This window comes from Lygodium microphyllum, chromosome 10 (assembly GCF_053477565.2).
Source record: "Lygodium microphyllum isolate KBCC chromosome 10, Lygodium_microphyllum_v1.1.10, whole genome shotgun sequence".
In the NCBI taxonomy this organism is placed as follows: Eukaryota; Viridiplantae; Streptophyta; class Polypodiopsida; order Schizaeales; family Lygodiaceae; genus Lygodium; species Lygodium microphyllum.
Genome location: NC_141144.1, coordinates 39,656,095 through 39,675,407, shown reverse-complemented (window position 1 = coordinate 39,675,407; position 19,313 = coordinate 39,656,095). Strand labels below are relative to the sequence as shown.

The 19,313-nt window shown below is 39.8% G+C and overlaps 1 protein-coding gene across 1 annotated transcript; it reads right to left on the bottom strand.

Annotated features, from left to right (window-relative positions):
• Positions 1-14,776: 14,776 nt before the first annotated feature.
• On the bottom strand, positions 14,777-18,331 carry LOC148029909 (protein trichome birefringence-like 5). The gene is made up of 5 exons (XM_087686201.1): positions 16,876-18,331; positions 16,523-16,715; positions 16,206-16,393; positions 15,878-16,036; positions 14,777-15,602 (listed from the first exon to the last, which is right to left on the bottom strand). The coding sequence occupies exons 1-5, from the start codon at positions 17,607-17,609 to the stop codon at positions 15,287-15,289; spliced, it is 1,590 nt and encodes a 529-aa protein (XP_087542327.1). The 5' UTR covers positions 17,610-18,331; the 3' UTR covers positions 14,777-15,286.
• Positions 18,332-19,313: the final 982 nt, after the last annotated feature.

The window sequence follows — 19,313 nt, the reverse complement described above, 5'->3', positions numbered from 1 at the left end:
AAGATTGGTGACAAGGATGCTATGATTAATGAAGTTCTTCACGAGGTGAATATAGAGTTGAAGGGGATGGAACAAGATTCTTCTTTGGGATTTAGTGGTGATCAGTCAATTATTGAGGTGTCTTCTTGTATGGCCATTATCCCTTATATCCCTAGCTACGGTCTCTAGGTTATGTACTTTGAGTATCTTAGAGGGACTCTACTAGGATTACTTATACAACTGCACTAGAGGGCTTTGAGTATAAGTAATCCTAGTCAACAAAATACAACTTTGTCAACAAATCCTAGTTGTATAAGTAATCCTAGGTGCCATTGATGAATATCACTTTCCACTTTGTTTCATCATAGTTCTTTCTTAGTCTCATTTTGTTGACACCTAGGATTACTTATACAACTGCACTAGAGGGCTTTGAGTATCTTAGAGGGGCTCTACTCAATGTTGCTTGCTCAGTGTGGTTTATTAAGGGATGCAAGGCCTTTAGCAAGGTATAACTATGTTATATGCGTTAGTCTTCATGCTACTTAGTTTTCATACTATATACTACTTAATTGCATACTAGTGGGTTTTGAGTCCTGACTATCCCAGTAATACACTGGGTTGTGCCATGTGTTAGGGCTCAAATTGCATCATCTACCTTAGTACTTATAAGCATGTAGGTGCATGAAATCAATATAAGTATCTTTTCAGTCATGACGAATGAAAGATCTTTAGGGTAGTGCCCGTATAGGGCCGATGATGCTTGATTCTACTACTCTGTTCTTGTTTCCTAGAAATTAGTCCTATCTATAATAAGTTATTTGTTCAAGAACGATCGTGCTGAGAGTATTTTGATTCATAATTTTTAGGTGAGCAGTGCTTTGTAAATGATTATGATGTATATCTTATGTCTTCATATTAGTCCTAAAGAATTAATGATCAATATGTATGTAAATCAATTCAAGAAGTTATATGCAGTAGTAGGAATATTTTAGGCAAAACTAGTATTTCTGTGTTTCTATTATGGTCTATTGAGGCCATAAAATAAACTAAAGAAAATAATCATCAATTAAAGAGAAATACAATAGGGAACATTCATACTCATCCCTCAAATGTTACATATATATCATAATATGCATTAATCATGCATGTGTGTGTGTGTGTGCACGCGTGTGCGTGTGCATGCGTGTGCATGTGCGTGTGCGTGTGCGTGTGTGAAGTAATATCATGAAGTAGCAATATGTGTTAGCGTACACACTAGTTATGGGATATCAAGATGTCAAGTAAATTCTATATGCTTGTGTACACTTACCCATATATTCATATATTCTTTCTAGCACAACATCAACATTGATGGTATAGAAAATTTATGAGTATCATTGAGGATCTCTTAGTCTAATAATAAACCAATCTCAACAAAAAGCATCTTAGTAATGTGGTTTTTTTGTCCTGGGTCCATGTATAAAAATTAATGCCATCTATGAAATTTATACACTTTTATTGTAATGATTGGAAGACATCAAATGCAACAATGTAACACAAGGTTACCATGTCAAAGACAATATCAAATAGTAAAAATGTTTGTGCCTGTGTGGGGGTGTGTGTGTGTGTACCATAGTTATAAAATTTGTTCCAATCAATTATACTCATAGTCATAACCTTTGAAGAAAATATCCTATGCTCAATTTAAGGGATTCTTCTTCTATGGCAACACTTTTGGGTTCATTTTGATGAAGTACCATAATGACCATTAGCTAGGGGATCATTTTCTTTTAGTCCTTCCGTTGACTAGTTGGCATGATTACTAATTTGTTATGCCTATAAAGTTAATACAAAAACAAGGAATTATGCATATCACAATTAGATCCCCTACGTGGACATTATGAAGGATATGACCAATTTTAAGCCATCTTAAAGAGTCACCAATGTACGTGGCCCATGGTAAAGCACATTGCATACCATTATCGATAAGTCCATTATCATGCATCTTAAATCTCCTAATTAGACTTTAAAAAGTGTATGACCAATTTTTAGCCCTCTTAAGGAGTCGTTGATGTAATGGTACCCATAAAAAAAGCAAAGTGCATACCATTACCATAATCATGGATATGTTATCGTTCCAATATATACACACACAGGTGGACTACATCTTGAGTAGACAAAAGCTATCCATTTGAGTAGACATACATCTCCATAAAGCTATCCATTTGAGTATACATCTCTTTCTCTTTCTATCCCTCTCTCATTTCCTCCCCCTCTCTCTCCCTCTCCCTCTCTTTCTCTCTCATTTCCTCTCCCTCTCACAATATATCCTAACACTCTCCAAAAGCAAAAGGGAGAGGGAGAGAGAGAATGCACTCTCCCTCCCTCTCCCTCTCCCTCTCCCTCTCCCTCTCTTTCTCTTTCTCTTTCTCTTTCTCTTTCTCTCCCTCTCTCATTTCCTCCCCCTCCCTCTCCCTCTCTTTCTCTTTCTCTCCCTCTCTCTTTCTCTTTCTCTCCCTCCCTCTCCCTCTCTTTCTCTCTCATTTCCTCTCCTAAACAAGCAAAAGAGAAAGTGATTTAAACCCTAAACAAGCAAAAGAAGGAGAGAGGGAGACTCACCGATGAGATATGGTGACTGTGGGGCGGCTCCTCTTCGCGATGAAGGCTCCTCCTCTCCTTCGCGAACAATGGCGACGACGACGACGGCAAGCCTTCTTCCTCTCCCTCTCTCATGACGGTCGCTCTCTCTCTCACTCTCGCTCTCAAAACACAAAACGCAAAAACGCAAAATAAACCCGCGCTCAGTTTTAGCCTGTTTTTTTCCCTGTGGAGCATCGCTATTGACGCAAATAGCGACGCCGGTACCCGCGTCACTACCCGTCGTCGCTATAGGCTTAAATCCTTGTAGTGACCTCTGCCAACATGAGCTCCGTCATATAGAATGCCACAATGACATGGTCACCAACCACCACCAAATGATGTCCAAGTTTGATGAAGAGATCGAGCACATGGCTATCTCAAACTCGAAGACTCAACATCCACATCAGGAACCGTCGCATGGCCCACAGGGTATACTTGGCGCTAAGGGAATTTTCCCTTCTACCTATGAGATCGGGGAACCCCCTCATACGCATGATGAGCCCCTATCGAATTCCCCCGTCCACCATGCCGGAAACATCCACTTGAGGCCTTCTCCCACCTTGGGTCAGATTTCACCCACTCTACCTAGGAGTCCCCATGCACCCCATATGAATGAACCCCATCAAGGACCATATGGTACAAATGGCCAGCCTGGAAATCATGGACAGCATGGTTATAATGGACAACATGGGCTTAATGCACCACAAGGGATGTATGGATAGCAGGGCATGTATGGCCACCATGGGCTACATGGATAGCAAGGATTTCATGGGCAGCATGGCCCCTATGATCTGCGTGACAAGGTCATCCTAACAAAGTACAATGGGCAATCCCCCTCACCATCTGACCTGGAAGAATGGACGTCCAAGTTGGAGTCCTACTTCAATATCTACCCCCACACTGATGATCAGAAAATACTTTTTGCCTCTCTCCACTTGGAAGTTTTTGCCCACACTTGGTAGTGCTATATCAATCGGGAGAATCAATAGTTCATTGATTGGAAAGATTTCAAAATGCATATGGTCCAAGTCTTTGTGTCCCCTGTGGAAAAAGAACGGTTGGTAAGACAATGGTACACTCTTGACCAACGTAACCTCACTGTACATTACTACACAAATGAGTTCATGAACTTGACCATATATGTGGTGAGCATTAGTGACGATGCTAAATTGGACAAGTACATCTATGGGTTGGAACCGAGTCTATTGGCCGATGTCATGGCCCAAAAACCTACCACACTGTTTTATGCAATCGAATTGGCTGACAGATATACAAGAAAGTACCGTAAGAATGAATATTTTTAGCAAGATGTTGGACCTCCCCGCATTCCTTCACGATCAGCCCCATACGGAGGTGGTTTTCAAGGCATCTCTATGCCTAATAACAGCCCCAAAGTACCCACTTACCCCGCCTTCCATGCTGAAAGAAAAATGGGCACTTTTGGGACAGCATTCGACTCTACTACTGAAAATAGGTATGCTGAAAATAAACAGTCCACTACATCACCTTCCCATGGATCCAGTAGTCAATGGTTTATCTCCCCATATGTTGTGAAGGAATGGAAAGAAAAGGGCCTATGCTTTAAGTGTGAAGATAAGTACACTACTGATCATACATCCAAATGCTCGTACAAGACAGCTAAAATCAAAGTTCATAGCATGTATGTCATGGAAGATTGGCACAATGAGGAGGATGACCTGCCCATTGACCAAGCTGAGCCCACGGAGGATGTTGATCATGAGTTGTTCTATGACCCGGAGGATGGGTTTCCCTTTGACGCGGGCGGTGCTCAGCTTTCATGAACAAAATCCTACAGCCCTTTCTGTTCAAGTTCGTGCTTGTTTTCTTTGATGACATCCTCATTTATAGCAAGTCATCTATGGAGCACTTGACACACGTTCGGAGGGTGTTTGACATATTGAGAGAGCATCGACTCTTTGCTAAGGACAGCAAATGCATATTCATGCAGACATCTATGGAGTACTTAGGACACATTGTGAGCAAAAATGGTATGCAGGACCCGAAAAAGGTGCAATGTGTTAAAGATTGGCCCACTCCTTCCATCACCACTTCTTTGTGTGGCTTCCTTGGTCTCTCTTCATTCTACAAATGCTTCGTTAAGCATTATGCCACCATTGCAGCACCTTTGACTAATCGCTTGAAAAAAGAGTCATTCTTTTGGGATGCCACTGTAGATCATAGATTCAAACAGTTAAAGGACGCGCTTACTTCCGCCCCCATCCTTGTTTGCCCTGACTTCTCTAAGCTATTTACCATTCATTGTGATGCGAGTGGCCGGGGTGTTGGTGCGGTATTGTTGCAATAGCATGGTGTGATTGCATTTGAAAGCTGCAAGCTTGATGAGAAGGAGATGCAAATGAATGTATACGACCAAGAGATGTTGGCCATCCTCCATGCCATCAAGAAATGGAACCATTATTTGTATGGCAGCCGCTTCCAAGTAAAATGTGATCACCGAGTCCTCTAATACTTCTTGACTCAGTCTACTTTGACTCCTAAGAAAAGGCGATGGGTGGCAACCTTAGAGAACTATGACTTTGACACCTCACACACACAGGGCAAGGATAATATTGTGGACTGATTCTCTCTCTCGAATGTGGGCATGCAGAGTGTCCTCTATCTCAAAATTGCACAGTGATTGGGTTGAAGAGCTCCAAGAAGCTTACTTGTTAGATGATCATTTCAACCACATATTTTAGAAATTACAGCATGGGGTTATGGTTGAAAACTCCCAATATCAGCTCTAGCATGGCCTTATTTGGTCCCATGGCAAGATTGTGATCCCGCACACTTTCCCCTTCACGCAGAAGATCATGGAAGAAATGCATTCTTGCCCCACTGCCGATCACTTAGGTGTTTTCAAAACATATGACAAGATTGCCAAGAGCTTTCATTGGAAAGGCTTATGGAGGGACGTCAAGGACTTTGTAACCAAATGTATTCCATGCCAACAGAACAAGGATAGTACACTTAGGCCCGTTGGCCTCTTGCAGCCTCTCCCTATCCCTAAAGGGAAATGGACGCACATCACAATGGACTTTATCACTGGCCTTCCTACGACTAAGAAAGGGTGGAACAGTATCTATGTGGTAGTTGATCACCTCACCAAAGCTGCCCACTTTATCCCCACTAAGATTCAATATACTGCCTCTCAAGTGGCCACTCAATTTATGGAAAATGTCTTCAAGCTGCATGGCTTACCACAAGTCATAGTACATGATCAGGATGCAAAGTTTATGAGCAACTTCTGGCAAAGAGTTTTCACCTCTATGGGGACCAAGCTTGCTCCATCTACTGCGTACCACCCTCAGACTGATGACCAAACTGAGAGAGTGAACAAATGGCTTGAGATATATTTGAGGCACTTTTGCCATGATGTACAGCATAGTTGGGATACGTGGCTTCACTTGGTTGAGTTTGCATACAATAACTCCACACACTCTAGCATTGGAGTTTCCCCTTTTGAGGCCTTATACGGCTATAAGGTTCCCCTTCCCACAATCTTGTTTACTGATAAGATCAACCCTCAGAATCAAGCTGAATTGGATCGAATGCAAGCCTTACTTTAGCAATGCAAAATGAATCTTCAGAAGGCCCAAACACACGTGAAACTCTATGCTAATGAAAAACGAAGGCATTTGGAATTCCAAGAGGGGGAATTGGTCCTTTTGAAAGTGCATAAGTCCCGCTACTCCACTCTCAAAGAGGGCAGCAGTGACAAGCTAGCCCATCGCTTCTATGGCCCATACTAGATCCTGAAGAGAGTTGGCAACTTGGCCTACCGCTTAGAACTTCCCCCTACTACCAAAATCCACAATGTGTTTAATGTCATCCAGCTGAAACCCTTTGTAAGCTCCTCAGTGGACTATGTGAAAGAACTTCCCTCCATAGATGCAGAGAGCATCACTTAATATGTCCCTGAAGCAATCATTGGGCAGCGAGATAAGCACTTACGATCCTGATCCATCAAAGAATACCTCATCAAATGGCAAGGCCTACCCTTGGAAGAGGCCTCTTGGCACCTAGCAACCATCCTCAATGAATTTCCCTACCTCTGTGAACCCCAATGGCTGGAAGACTAGCCGGTCATGCCCCAATTGCCCACCCTTTGTCCACAGACTACACACTGTTTTAGAATAGTTTTGTACTTACTCAAATCACATGCATGTGCATTCTACACAGCCTGAAAGTACTCGTCATAAGCTCCGTTTTGACATATGATGCGCCCTATTTGGAGCAGCCTATCAAAAGTTATGACCAGTTTACTTCAACAGACCAGTCCCGGACTGCATGCTGTCCCTAGCCTCTCCACACCTAATCTTCATTGTCAAAGGGCTCTGAGTAGTACTTTGCAACCCTCCCTTAGCCCTAAGTAGTACTCCACACCTAATCTTCATTGTCAAAGGGCTCTGAGTAGTACTCTGCAACCCTCCCTTAGCGCACCCATCACTCCCCTCTATTTCTCCTTGTTTTTTAGGGCAAAAACCTTTCGAGTGGGGATGGATTGTAACAAGCGAGATACACACCAACTAGGGTTTAGACGCCCCATCACACTAACTGGGATATTTAAGGTATAAGAGCCCCAAATTAGGGCAACCAATTATTGTCAATATCATACTCTTCACCTTCATCTCCAGCTTCCATGGCTTCCTCCTTCCTTCTCTCCTCCCTTCTCTCTTTCTCTCTCTTCTTCTAGTCTTCTTCCTTCTTCTTCTTGTTCTCTTTCTCTCTCCTCTCAGCTTCTTTCATTACAATTGTAGGGCCTAGACTCTCTCTCTCTCTCTCTCTCTCTCTCTCTCTCTCTCTCTCTCTCTCTCTCTCTCTCTCTCTCTCTCTCTCTCTCTCTCTCTCTCTCTCTCTCTCTCTCTGTTAGATTAAATTTGTTAATTTAAACTTTAATTTTATTTTAATTAAATATTTTTAAAAGATTATTTTAATTTAGTATTTTTTAGATATAGTTGTTCACACGCTTTGAGAGGGAGATAGAAGAAGAAGTTATTAGATTAAACTTTTTAATTTAAACTTTACTTTTATTTTAATTAAATATTTTTAAAAGATTATTTTAATTTAGTATTTTTTAGATATAATTGTTCACACGCTTTGAGAGGGAGATAGAAGAAGAAGAAGTTGTTAGATTAAAATTTTTAATTTAAACTTTACTTTTATTTTAATTAAATATTTTTAAAAGATTATTTTAATTTAATATTTTTTAGATATAGTTTTTCACACACTTTGAGAGGGGAGATAGAAGAAGGGGAGAGAGAGAGAGAGAGAGAGAGAGAGAGAGAGAGAGAGAGAAGACGAAGAAGAAATAGAAATAGAAAAAGAGGAAAAAAAGAGAAAAAGATGGAGAGAGGGGGAAAGAGGAAAGAGAATAGTTTTTTTTAATTAAACATTTTTTAATATAGTTTTTTACTTAGAGAGAGACATAGAGGAAATATATAATTTAAAAGAGAGAGAAAATAGGGAGAGAGAAATGGAAAGAGAGGAAAGAGAAAAATAGAGAGAGAAGAAAAATATATAGAGAAAAAAGAGAGTGAGAAAAAAACTTGAAAGAGAAAGAGAGAGGAAAAGAAAAATAAGGAGAGAGAGAGAGATAGAGAAGTGAGAGAAAGATACAAAGAAAGCAAAAAATAAATAAGAAAAGAGAGAGGAAGAAAGACAGTGAACAAAGAGAAAGAGAATTATAGAGGAAATATAAAATTTAAGAGAGAGAGAGAAGAAAAGAAAAAAGGAAAAAACAGGGGGAGAGAGACAGAGAGAAGAAAAGTGGGGAGAGAAGAAAAGGAGAGAGAATTTGAACACAGACAAAGATAATTATAAAGAAATGAAAGATAAAATTTAAAAGAATGAGAGAAAAATTTAAAGAGAGAATGAAGAGAGAGAGAGAGAGAGAGAGAGAATAATAATAATAATAATAATAAAGAGGAGGGGGAGAGAGAAGAAAAAGAGGGGAGAGAGAGAGAGAGAGAAGAAGAAGAAGAAGAAAGAGAGAGAGGAAAACAGATGGGAAAAAAGAGAAAAGAGAAAATTCTTTTTTTTAATTTAATTATTTTTTAGAGAGGAGGAAGAGAGAGAGAGAGAGAGATAGAGATGATAAAATTTAAAAGAAAGAGAGGGAGAGAAAAAATGGAAAAACAGAAGAAAGGGGAGGAGAAGAAAAGGGGGCGGAGAGAGAGAGAGAGAGGAGAAGAGAGAGAATATGAACATAAAGAAAAAAATTATATATAGGAAAAAGATAAAATTTGCATGCTTTAAGAGAGACTGAGGGAAGGAAAGGAAGTGAAAGAATATGAATGAGAGACATAGAGAGAGGGAACATGGAGAGAGAATTATAGAGAGAGAACAGATAAAATTTAAATAGAGAGAGAGAGAAGAAAAATGCAGAGAGAAAAAAACAAGAGAGAGAGAGAGAGAGAATAATAGAGAGAGAAAATATAAAATTTAAAAGAGAGCCCGAGAGAGAGAGAAACAGAAAAGAAAAAAATCTTTAAAAGAGAATGAAGAGAGAGAGAGAGAGAGAAAAAGAAGAAGAAGAAGAAGAAAAGAGGAAAAAAGAGGAGAGGGAGAGAGAAGGAAAAGAGAGGAGAATGCGGGAGAAGAAAAGGGGGGAGAGAGAAAGAGAGAGAGAGAGAACAAAAGCATGGAGAAAAAAAGGAGAGAGAGATCGAGAGAGAGAGAGAGAGAAAACTAGGAGGAGAAAAAATAAATTAAAATAGAAGGTAGAGAGAGAAAAAATAGACATGGTGAATTAGGGTGAGGGAAAAGAGAGAGAGAGACGGTGAAGAAAAGACTAGTAACAGAGAGGGAAAAGAGGAAAGAGAAAGGAGAGGGAAAAGAGGAAAGAGAAAGGAGAGGGAAAAAAGGAAAGAGAAAGAAGAGAAATGGATTGTTGAGTGAACTTCGCTTTCCGCTTGGCAGCCTAGTTAATTTTATATAACTTCACTTTAGCTTTATTGTGACCAGATGACATTGGATATAGATGTATGGATTTTTGTTTCATAAACCACATTGGCCTTTTGCACTCATGTGTGTGTGTCCCTCTCGATTGCTCACTGTGTAAAAGACAGATTCTGACTAATCAAAACGATGAATTGTGAAGGTTAGTAGTCTTTGTACTAAGGCTATTATATATAGCCTTCACATTTTTGCAAGCTGGTGAGGATCTATCCATTTTCCAGTCCATATTGACGAGACGATGGATTTGTGTGTCTGGTGGTCACTGTCTCTCTCGTTCTCCCGCCATCGACGATTCAAAAGAGGATGAGTTTGGTTGCGTAGCTGTAGTGAACTGATGGCGAAGAGGATGATGAAGGTTTGTGATATGTATGATGCAAACGGCGGTCGAATTCGTAGTTCTGGAAAAAGAGAATGTTTATCTAGCCTGTTAACCTTAGCGCTGGTTAGCCACCTTTCGCGAGTAGGTGCAGGACATCACATTGAGAATCGTCATTACAAGCTTCGAAAATGAGCTTGTACGTCCTATCGATGGAGCAACTCTTGCATGCAAATTCTCGAGGATTTTTGAGACTACATTGGAAGCTTAAGGTCAACATTCCATTTACTAGTGTAGAGATTGAGCTCCATGGTCTAGAAATAAAATCAGGAGAATAAATGACTATTGCAATGAGTTTCCTCAGCAGAGTGAAAAACTCTAGTAGAGAACTCAAATGAGATTAATAAGGCATCAAATGCACTTGCTCTTATTTTGAACTATGTGATGCCCCCAAATTTTGACTAGCATGTCAAAATCCTCAAGGAGAGAAACCATGTTTACGTTCCAAGCTTCGAGATTGTGATCAACTCGCTCTTGGAAGAAGAATGAAGTGTGATCACCTCTCGTGGAGGAGGAGAATGGACCTATTCACTAAAGTACCAAAGGGAAGCAATATTTACATATTGCAATAAATCTAATCCTTCTTCTCCAAAAATGCTACCATGAAAATCCATGCAAGTATTGTAACAAAATGAACCATGCATTAAAGTAGTGTCATTTAAGCACAAAGATAAGGCAAACCTTTCCAACTATCAAAAACTCAATTAGGATAATACTAAAGCCACTGCATGTGTGGAAAGTTATGTATTTTCAAGCTAAATTTGGGTGTCGAAAACAAAGTTACTTGTGAGACATTTGCTATAATAAGCCCTTTTGTCTCTTGCAGTTTAGGGGTAAATCTCTCCTTGATTTGTGATTTCCACAACATTTTGAGTACCTAAAATTTAAGTCATTAGGGGATTGTGGGGATGAATTACCTCTACACTTGGCAAGCATGTGTCATCCAAGTCTAGAAAGTATCTCCTAGTCCATCCACATATAGGCATATTGATCTCATTATGATATAAGCCCTATGGTGGATGCACCCTTTGTGTTGAGCCATGATACAAACTCATGCAATTTGATGCTCAAGGAGGGGAGTCTCAAAAAAAAAATTGAGGGCCAAGCTTACGAGGCTAATGGATGAGTTAACCTAGGGTTGTGCATTGAATACTTGGATGAGCAATGCCTTTTCCAAAAAAAAATCTATAAAGTATACCTTGCACACTAGGGATTCATCCAAGTATACCTTGCACACTATAGATTTATCCAAATTTCATAGCCCTCAACTTGCTAAGTATATCCTCTTCTAAGGGGATAATATGCTAGGCCAAATCAAGCAACTCTGTTCCATTTTCACACATTCTCCTTCGATTGAAATTTTTTTGTTATTGTTTAGACTAGCCATGACCTTGGCACTCATGAGCATGGTTGTATGTTAGAACATTGCTTAAAATATAAGGGGTGATTAGGATGATAAAGAACTATTGAAATCTTAGACAATAGAAGTGAATATCAATTTGGTTTTAGAATGCTAAGTGCTTTTGAGAAATGACTTGTCAATGCAAATCTTTTGTGAACATGATATTTAGACAATTGGCACATATTGGGTATGGTTGTACAAAGGACCTTTATTTATTTTTCTACAAATGTATATGTCAACATTCTGTGGATAAATAAAACTCCACTATTTAATATCACAAGAGATGAATTTTACAATGGTGTAACATGCTAAATATGTTCAATATTTCCTTTTCAATATGAAGCTTTAAATTTGCAAGAGGGGGATCTTTATGTGAAAGTGGAACATTAGTGCAAGAGTCAATCTCAAACATAATTTTACAAGATGCATGAGGGTTTCAATTAAGAAACGTGAGGATTACTCTCATTAGTGTGGATCTCAAGGTAAAAAGTACATACTAAGAAATCCCTTTTAAAACTCACGGCTTCTTTAAGGAGGAGCATGAGAATAAAATGGGAGAAGTTAAAATAAAGAGGGCTAGATCATAGAGTTGAGATAAAGAGGGAAAGATCCCCAAGAAGGACTAATATTTCCAAGAACAAATGCAAATTCTTTACTAAAGTAAGGCCAACATTAAGTGAAGGAGTTGGGAAACGAAAAGAGTGTGACTAAGAGAATGTATGATTGTGAAGAGATGGAGATAGCTATGAGAGTAGGTTAGAATATCCAATTGAAAAGCACATCAAATGTGAGGATGTGAGAAAATAGGTGGGCTACAAAATTGAGGAAGTGAGAGAAAATATGTAGGCTAGAGAATCAAGGGAGAATAAGGAATCTATAAACTTTTAATATGGTTCGACTCCTTAAGCCAAAAAACTAGATTGATAGATGTGTTTGCACAATTTTAAACAAGGCCAATTTCCCAAGCACAAATGTATATTGTGCACATATTATGACATGGTTGTAGGCCTTGTGCATCTACATGGCAGTTGAGAGAGATTGGAGAGGTGTTTCTACCATCTACATGGAAGGTGAGAGAGATTGGAGATGCATTTCTAAAGCTTTCACCCTTTCTTTCTTATTACGATAGGTTAAAAATATTTCCCACTAATGTAACAAAGATTAACAATATTGTATAGAATAATGCGTAAGGCAATTATACCTACAAAGTGTTTTGCAAGAAGCTTTCAATGTTGAGTACCCAAAGCTTCAATTGTATGAAAAATGCATGGGACAATGGGGTTGTTTTATTGGCACCATTTCCATATCATTCACAATCAAACTATCAATGGATAGGACTCAATATTGCATTTTGTTCTTGCGTGGAACTTGTGCTTGTATTGTCAATTATGTATCCAAAAGAAAGGAAAAGATCTTGCTAGAAGGGCACCCTAGAACACAATGAGATATGTTTCACAACTTCATGATGACAACTTCATGATGAATTGTTATGATATAAATTCAACAAGATGTCACATATAAAAATCCATTTGCATTCAAGGCACACCTCAACTGTACTCAAGCACATAGGCAAGTACAAGAAAGAGATCTAACTTTTGCCATACATGGGCATGCGCACATACGCAACTCTTGATCTAATCCATTAATCTAAAGCTACTTCATTTTGGTTGATTGGGCAATATAAGTTTTTATTGTTCATTACTAATCTCAAAGCTTCACCCAATCTTGCATATCACATGCAAAATTCAATTCCAAAGGAACGGAAAAGATATTGCTAGAAGTAAAGGACACCTTAGAACACAATAAGATGTGTTTCACAACTTCATGACATATGGTTATGATATAAAATTTGACATGATGTCACATATTAAAATCCATTTGCATTCGAGGCGCACCTTTACTATACTTAAGCACATAGACAAGTACAACTCAAACTTTTTGTCATACATGGGCATGTGCATATATACAGTTCTTGGCCCAATCTCCATTAATCTAGAGCAATTTCATTTTGGTTGATTGGACAGCATAAGTTTTTATTGTTCAATACTAATCTCAAAGCTTCACCTAATCGTGCATACCACATATAGAATAACAAACATGTAGTTCTAAGGCACTAGCCTAGTTCAAACTTTGTATGGGAGGCATTGGATATCTATGTCAATGAATTTCTTCATCATTAACCTACCTACAGCTCTATTGTCCAAATCCTTGGCACCCAATTTCCTTCACCCCAAGTGAAAGCCTCACTTGCCTCTCTTAAATTAGCTTGCAAGGATAAGCAAGAGCCAAAGCATAACTCTAGCCCTTGTCTTAGTTTTGTAAAAAGTAACATGTAAGACCATGTTCACAAAATCAAAGGCTCAATGTAAATTGAATTGCAAAATTTCCAAAAACACCTTCACCATTCAAAGAATGTTTAGTTCAAAGACTAGTAAATATATGTACTTCAATTCACAAATCCCTCCAAAGTTTTGAGTTAAAGGTTAATGTATCTAGTACCCAAAATGTTTTTAGTGAACACTAACATAAGAGTAAAAGGAGAATATAATAAAATGCATAAATGAGAAGGCAATGAAGAAGAAATGAAGATCTTGCACTAAAACAATATGGATTGGCAAAGAGGAATCATTGCAACCTTAATATTAAATGGTTAGTGAAATAAGAACAATCATGAGCAATATGAATTGACAAAGAGGAATCATTGCGACCTTAATATTAAATGCTTGGTGAAATTACAAGAAATGCGTGTAGAACCCATCGAAAGGACCAAACAATCTTGAAAATGTTATTATGTGTCTCATATCAACCAAATAAAGCCATGTACACATTTAAAGATCAACCTCAAGACTTTGACTAAAGGATATTATGGGGAGCCTAGCCCAAAGAAAAGGAGGCACCTAATTGTAAAGTGTGTCCCCCCACCTCTACGTGGATAGAGTTCCAAGCACCCTAGCAAAAGGTTAGTAGGGATCCTCCTATGTGGATGTTTTAACAAGGAGATGGAAACATGGGTGAAGAATGTGTGTACAATGCAAGAATCATGAAGGGAAGGACAACTTTGATAGCCCTTAAGTACTTAATGCGAGTAGTAAGGATACAAGTACACATGAGAAAGTATCATATTTAAAGCATAAAGTATTGCTAAAGCTTAACACATGGTATCAAAGGAATGGAAGATAAGGCAAAGAAAAACCTAGGAATTGGAAATGAAAGGGTTCAAACTTACACAAACACCTGTCATCATGGTCTAGTTGTGTGGGAAAGAGAGAGGCACTGGGGAAAATTTATCAATGGCACCTATAAATTTCATTGTTGAGCCCACACTCTAGGCCTACTTCTTCCCATTCACTTTGAGTATTGTAACGTATAATCAGCTGACAGCCACACTTTATTTTTGCAAAGCTAAATACCTTCGAATATTTTTGCAAAGATAGATAGATCCGAACTTTTGTATATATCAATTTCCAATACGTATTTTTGAACAAGTGCGCCACTCCGACCATGAGAAAATGGGCCGTGTGACTCGTGCTATATGTTTGATTTGTACGAGAGGAGGAATTTATCGGCCATGCCCATGCCCATGCCTATGCACAGTCATATGATATCATTATCATGTTGAAGCACCCCTCCCTTCTAATTTGCCCCCTTCATGAGATGATCTTTATTAGCTCAGCTGTATGAGCCCTCATTAATTTCAGCCGACAGCCGGCCAATCAACCAGTAATTAGCAGCTTGATAGTTAATACTGCAAGCTGACAGAAACTCTTGCCACAAAACAAGAGATTACTCGTGCCTTTACAGTCTCTCTCTGTACATGAGAGTGGGTAGATCAGCAGGCCAATGCAGCCCCTCTTTCCAAGGGCAAGCACCAATTCACCTTCCAACCCACCCAAAAAGATTTGCATCCATGTATATAGTTCAGCCCCCTATCAGCCCTGTTTGCCCATGCTGAACAAAGAGTAGTATAGCAGCTCATTCCAAGTGTCTGGCAATCCAGGCAGGCACCAATGGCTGCAATCCTGATAAGCTTGCCTCTCTTCAGCCGGATGCCCGTACACCGCCGGATGTGCATCCTTTCTGAAATCAGATAGCCTTGTGATATTTAACAACTTGACTGGCACCTTCATGTGCTGTATCACTTCATCCAGTTCTTGCATCTTGTCTGGATATGGTATCAGATATGACTCGTTGAAAATGGGTTCATTCTCAGTGTGGCATTGACCACCTGAGTTCCATTGGCCTCCACTGTAGCATTGCAAATCCACAGAAATCAGAAGGAAACAACTAGCTTACTGATTGCAGGATGATTTATCTATCTCATGGTTAACATTCAAATCATCTCCAACTCTTGTCCAAAAGCACATTTATTACTTGTCTTCCTAATGCCTGACCTCAAGTTCTACATGCTGACCATATGAATAGGAGTATTATGAAATCTAAGCTCCCAACTTTGCACAACACAAAGAGTGATAAAAATTTTCACAAAATTTCATGTTATTGTTAAGATGGAGTCTGCTTACATGTAATGTGTGGGTGAATATCCTCTGAAAAACACAGTAGTGTTTGCAGGATTGACATGCCTGTCAACCCATTTGGCCCATGTGTGGAGGGACTTCCGGTAAGCCACATCTACATCCAGCTTTCTATACAGCTTACCCTTCTCCCAAAATCGATCCTCTCTGCCTCAACAAACACCCATGCGAGCATTGCATCCAATAAGATAAAAGGCCAAGGTTCCCATTGGTTAAGTAAATTAAAATGAGCAGTCCTGCAAACTTAATAACTAATTCTAGCAGTTATCTAGCCAAATAATGCACTGACAGACTTTCGGAAGGAGAATGCTAATACCCTTCCCCAATCTTGTCTGGTGTCCACCAATGCCCAGTATTGAACACCAGAACATCTGCCTTCCTCCATCGTCTCTCTGATTTGTCCATTCTATCCAGCCTTATAGTGAACTGACTGTCTCCAGTGGGAGGTTCTTCTTCGTCTACCAAATAGTGAGATGTGTAAAATTCTACTCTGCAATCATAATCCTGCAGCATCAAAACTATCAAAATCTCATCAAGGTTCAGGATATAATTTTGCTCAAATCCCTGATTACGAAATCACAGAGTCACACCTTGCCCATCCTTGCACTGACTGATACTTAAAAGGCTGCTTACCAGATATTTGAATACAAATGCCCCAGGCAATTTCGAGATCCGACCACCTTGTATTTGAACAATTCTGCTTTTATCTGGTAATGCTTCTCTGAGAATGCAAAGCATTGATTCCCACTGATTTCTGTTCAGGGAGTCTCCCACAAAGACAAGCCTTTTGCCTCTTAATTTATTCAGCATATCAGAGCCATTTAACCTTTCAATGGCAAACATCCCCCAAAATAATAGGCTCTATTAGAGTCAATCCAAGCAAGAGAGCAGACCACCTACTTGTAGCCTTGCAGGCAAATTTTAATTCCGTATGCATTCAAAAACATATTACTTTGCCCATTTGATATTCAATGAGCATGGATTACCTTGGAATGTTGCAACCATGAGGTGCCCATCTCCACCTTGTGTAGTTGCTATCCGGGCGTCCATTCTGTTGGCAGTTGAACCCCTCGTCAACAAAGGGGCAAGAACCGGGGTGATAGAGAGGATATGACTCATCTTGAACCCATTCTCCGAAGGAGATGTCACAGTACTGCCTCTTTACAGGAGGAGATACCTCAACGGAGCCATGCTTAGTATCAACGTTAGTCAGAACATCAGTGCTACTTAATGGAATGGCTTGGCTGATAGCTCCTTTATCTACATCTACATTGAGATCATGCACCATTGTCTGATTTCTCATAATATGGTTGCCTTGACAGTTGTCTGAAAGATATGGCCTTTCAGCTCCATCTTCAATTTTCTCTCTTCCGTTCTGCAGTATAGCTCCTGTGTCTGATGATGAGGATTGCACCTCTGCTGGTATTGAAAGTGATCTCTGGTACTCATCATAACTCTTCTCCTCCTGACGTGGGGCATAATCATGGCCTCTGAAAAGGAGGACGAAGAGCTGGTTAGGGAAATACAGAGGAGAAAAAGAGGAAGAGGAGGAAGGGGAGGCGGACGGCACAGAGTTTAGTGGATTGGGGACAATTTTGTTGGCAAAGTTAGAGGCGAAAATGGCAGACATTAAGAGACCCACAACAAGGCCAATCAGTATAGCACGCCATCGAGATAGAATGGTGACAATGCTTCCCTTCTGAGCCTTGGGGAGCTCCATCGTGGCACCCCTCAGAGGTTAAATTAGGTACCTAATCGAGGTTTGACAGCCCTAACATGAGCTTAATCATGATCTAAAAGCCCTCTAAGAAGTTGAAGTTGCAGTGAAGCACAGACAGCCACCTATAAAGGCAAGCTTGATGAAAAGCTCAGGGGGGACTTCAATGGAGTATATGATACATAGAACACACACATTGATGTTTTAGTACACTCCTGTCACAGACACACACCTAGGTTTTAGTTGGGTAGAAGAGAGGGAAGATGAGCATACAAATGCTTTTGCAAAAGGTAACTAGAGATCTTGACTCCTCAAAATGTGAAAGCTGGCCAGGGCTTCCCTCTGAAGCTTTCAATTCACTGCAAGTATTAAGAAATGGAGGGGTGGGGGGCGGCGCTTGCATGGTACAAAAAGGGATTAACAAGGAAAATATGCTTACGTGTAGGTAGAGGATGTGTAGGTAGAGGCTAGGCTGCAATGGTGGAAAAGTACATGAGAAGCAGTGTAATTACTGTCGTAGAAGAGGGACTTAGGTGAAAAGCACTGATCACAAGACGAGGACAAGGGACTGACATTGGGAATGGAGGGATTAACGGTGAAAATCAAGAGGTTAACTGTGGATTAGAGAGCTTAACCTTGGATGGATCGTGGAAGCACAGTATTAGCGTGCAGTGGAAGCGTATGAGGTAAAAAAGAGGGTCATGGAAAGGGGGCATACCGACACGTTTCTTCATTTCTACTTGGATGCTTTTGTACTGCAGCACCGCGAGAGAGAGAGAGAGAGAGAAGCTTTCGGAAACTAATTGAATACTTGAGATTCACGGAGGGCTCAAAACCAAAACAAAGGACTCGGGGCTGTGACGGCACTCATGAGAGCCTAGAGAGAGCGCCCTTTCCTCATTCTTCTGTTTTCTTTTTCCCTTTAGTAATAAGAAATACTAATGTTTTTCACACAAGGAATGCAAGGTTGCTTCACGGTAGTTCTCTCCTTTCCCCGACCCCCCCCCCCCCCCAACTTCTCTCTCTCTCTAAAAGTTGGCATGCCTCCCTTTGATGGATGCAAGCATATTTGTTGCTTTGCATGATGGGCATGAAGATCTTGACCTGTTTTATGAATAAGTTATTTTTAAAATATCTATTCCTTAACATGGAATATTAAGGGCTTATGTTCCTTAGAAGAAATATGGCATGCAATCTCATAACTCGTTAGGAGATCAAACTAGCTAAGAAGATGTGCTTGATTTCAAAGTCTCTTCTTATATTAGCTTTTCAATAGCTTGTGCAAGAGGCAAAGGAGGAACATTGAGCCCTGTCAAAGAACTTTTATCATGTGTAAGGTGGAAAGATGATGAAGGCCACTTCCTTGCTATCTCATTCATGATTGGAATGCAAGAACTTTCCCTTGTCTCCCTTTACACCCAAAACCTTTACTTGTAGAACCTAGAAATGGGATTTTCTCATCATAAAACTAGCACCTGAACCCACTTTCTTCATGGGAGATTAGAACATGTCAGAGTTTGAAGCTGGTAGGTCTCATGGGCTAAGTACCATGATCTACTATGAAAGACTTCATTTGCAAGCATTAACAAATATGCAATGGTCAAGTTAATTCTTTGTGTCACTATATTGCTAGCCCATTGTTTGTTAGAGGACGTGAATGAGAATCCATTTGAGTCAAGCTTTAACCACACATTATTGCCCACTTCT

Bases quoted from the DNA above. Each gene is read 5' to 3' on its own strand.
- LOC148029909 (XM_087686201.1), bottom strand. From the start codon at position 17,609: ATGGAGCTCCCCAAGGCTCAGAAGGGAAGCATTGTCACCATTCTATCT. The intron at 16,716-16,875 runs GTAATCCATGCT...TGCCATTGAAAG, and splicing joins CATGGTTGCAACATTCCAAG to GTTAAATGGCTCTGATATGC. The intron at 16,394-16,522 runs GTAAGCAGCCTT...TTGATGCTGCAG, and splicing joins CATTTGTATTCAAATATCTG to GATTATGATTGCAGAGTAGA.